A 2,726-nucleotide genomic window follows, 5' to 3' on the forward strand; every position below is an offset into this window, starting at 1 on the left:
GTTACAGGCTTCCCTGGTGTCTCAGTGGTCAAGAATTCGCCTGCAATGCAGGAGGCGCAGGAGACTCGAGTTCGATCCCTGGGCCAGGAAGATCCACTGGAGAAGGAAATGGCAACCTACTCCAGTCTTCTTGCCTGGAAAATCCCATGGACAGAGCAGCTTGGCGGGCTACAGTCTATGGGGTCCCAAAGCATCGGACACCACTGAGCAACTAAAGAGCAGCAACGTAGACACACACACAGGCAGCCAGACAGAAGGTCCTGTAGCACTTGAACAAGCCACGGCTAGTCTTGTATTGGCCCTGGGTCTTGTTTTGTATCCACTCGCAGAGATAGTAGAGAAGCAGACTTCTCCGTTGCCCCAAAGCCAGGCCTCTGTCCCCGCCTTTCCTGTTCCCATGCCAGGAGGCAGCTCACAGTCCCCGTCCCCCACCAGCCTCTTCCATGTCATCCAGGGTTCTCTGCACAGAAACCGGACGTCCCCCCAACCCCCGGCCAAGCAGGTGCTGTGTGTGACCTGCACCCAACCGAGCAGGAACCCCACGTTCCTTGATAGGATGATTAAGTTGTGTGTTCTGAGTGGCCGCGGGTTGGGAGCTGGGACAACACTGCCTTCTTGCAGGGGGCCGCCGCTGGCCGCACTAACCTCTCCTTCCTCCCTGAGCTGCTCCCGCTGGCCTCGCCACTAACCGGGGCGTCTGTCATGTGGCCCCCCTCCTCCTCGCTGACCTGTTCCTCTGTTTCTGTCTCTGTGTCCCGCGGCCAGCTGGGTGGGCAGGCTTCGGAGCTCAGCGGCCACTTCAAGTCCAGCTCCCGCGCCTCCTCCAGAGCCAGCTCTGCGCGGGCCAGCCCAGTGGTGAGTGGGTCTCTCTCTCTCTGGCCCCTGTCCCCTCCCTTCCTTCCCTGCCTCCTGCCCTCAGACCCTGATCTTCTGACCCCCAAGAAGACCCCCCCACCCCAGCCTCCAGACGCCTGAACCCAGGAGCAAGCCAGAAGGCGTTCCATGACTTAGTCCAGGTCTCAGTTTAAAACATAGGATTGGGGAAGACGCTTCCAAATTTAGAAAAGGACGGCTCAGTGAGATCGGAATTGCCCTGCTCAGGCTTCTGAAGGACCGTCTCGGAAGCCACTGACAGGCCTTCCTGGGAAGGGGAGCTTTGTGTGGTGGGGAAGAAAGGCAGCCGGGTGCATGGATGTGTTGTTTTTTACGATTTAAAAATGGGAAGGATTCACTCTTTTATTTTTTTGTATTTGTCCCAGTTAACTTTTTTTTTAACTTTTATTAGAGTACAGTTGGTTTACAATGTGGTGTCTGTTTCTGCTGCACAGCAAAGTGAACCAGTTACGCGTATACATGTATCTGCTGTTTGTTAGATTTTTCCCGTAAGGTCATTACGCAGTGTCGAGTGGAGTCCCTGTGCTCCACAGTTACGCGTATACATGTATCTGCTCTTTGTTAGATTCTTCCCATAAGGTCATTACGCGGTGTCGAGTGGAGTCCCTGTGCTCCACAGGAGGTCCTTGTCAGTTATCTGTGTCATGGGTAGTGGTGTGTATATGCCAGGCCCAAACTCGCAGTTTATCCCTCTGCCCAGCTTTCCCCGCCAGTAACCAAAGGCTTGAATTCCACATCTGTGAGTCTGCTTCTGCTTTGTACATAAGGTCGTTTGTACCACTTTTTTAGATTGGAGGATTCACCTTTAACTTCTGTTTGGAACGTTGTCCATTCTTGGACCTGACAGTTTTTAGGGTGGAGTGAGTGCCCGCACCCAGGCCCTGCTCCATCCCCCTCGACACCCTGATCCTCTGCTCAGAGCCTGGAAGGCCGACCTCAGAGCTACTCTGCTGTCCGTCACTGTGCACGAGGTGACCCCAGGGCCCCTCGGAGAACAGGGGCTCTGCCGTCTAGTCCCCGTCACTCAAGTCTCGTTGTTGTATGTCTCCCCCGGTCTTGGGAATTTTAGACAGCGTCACCGCATCTGATGGTTTGTAGGAGGCCACTGTGTTGTTCTTTTGACCACAGGTGACTGGCAGGCCACTTTTGTCCGGGGGACATGTAGGGTGGGGGCTGACACGGTGACCAGGGGAAGGGCGTTCAGTGGGCAGGGGCCGGGGCTGCCACACCAAGGGCCAGGGCCCCTCCCGACAGACCCTGGGCGGAAGAGGCGCAGATTGGCAAAGCTGGCCTCTTTCCTCACCCCTGCATCCTAGAGGAGCTTGACTGAGGCTCTTAACACTCACACAACCCTGCTGTTCGCTGTCTAAAGTTTAGGAAGTCTTCCTGGTCATCAAGAAGAGCCGTGGGGGTGAGTCACTCCTTGCCCAGGTGCGCCTGTGGGCGTTGCTGCTTTGTTTTTAAACCAGATGCCGCCTTTGAAAGCCAGGAGGTTTCTCACCCTGTGCAGCTTGTCTGCAGCTCCTGGGGGAGCAGCAAGGGATCGCTTTTGCAGACGGAGCCTGTGTTGCTGAGTCGGGGACCTCCGTACCCCCACGCCTGCCTGGCTCTGCCAAGGCCAAGGCCAAGGCCAGAGGCGTCCCTCACTGGGCTGTACGGGTACTTTCCTGATAGGAATGCTTGCTCCACCATTTGCATATCGAGGGTGCAGAAGCAGAAGGCAGATAAGGAAGCTGAGTGTTAGAACAGAAGAGCCTGTTTCTCTGTGGAAATGAAGGCCGCCCCCTCTGTGAGCCCCCCATCCCCCCATCCTGACCGTCATGTCCTGACCG

At 56.1% G+C, this 2,726-nt stretch overlaps 1 protein-coding gene across 2 annotated transcripts in view; it reads left to right on the plus strand.

Annotated features, from left to right (window-relative positions):
* Positions 1 to 2,726, plus strand: part of LRRFIP1 (leucine rich repeat (in FLII) interacting protein 1) — a 94,414-nt gene that overhangs the window by 54,589 nt on the left and 37,099 nt on the right. Inside the window, exon 13 of one of the 2 annotated variants that reach the window (XM_010862052.1) lies at positions 766 to 855. The exons of the other annotated variant lie outside the window; for it this stretch is intronic. Within the exon in view, the coding sequence (XP_010860354.1) occupies positions 766 to 855 (90 nt within the window). The remainder of the gene's footprint in view (positions 1 to 765; positions 856 to 2,726) is intronic. 2 annotated transcript variants of the gene reach the window in all.

This window comes from Bison bison, unplaced genomic scaffold (assembly GCF_000754665.1).
Source record: "Bison bison bison isolate TAMUID 2011002044 unplaced genomic scaffold, Bison_UMD1.0 scf7180017864475, whole genome shotgun sequence".
Lineage (NCBI taxonomy): Eukaryota > Metazoa > Chordata > Mammalia > Artiodactyla > Bovidae > Bison > Bison bison.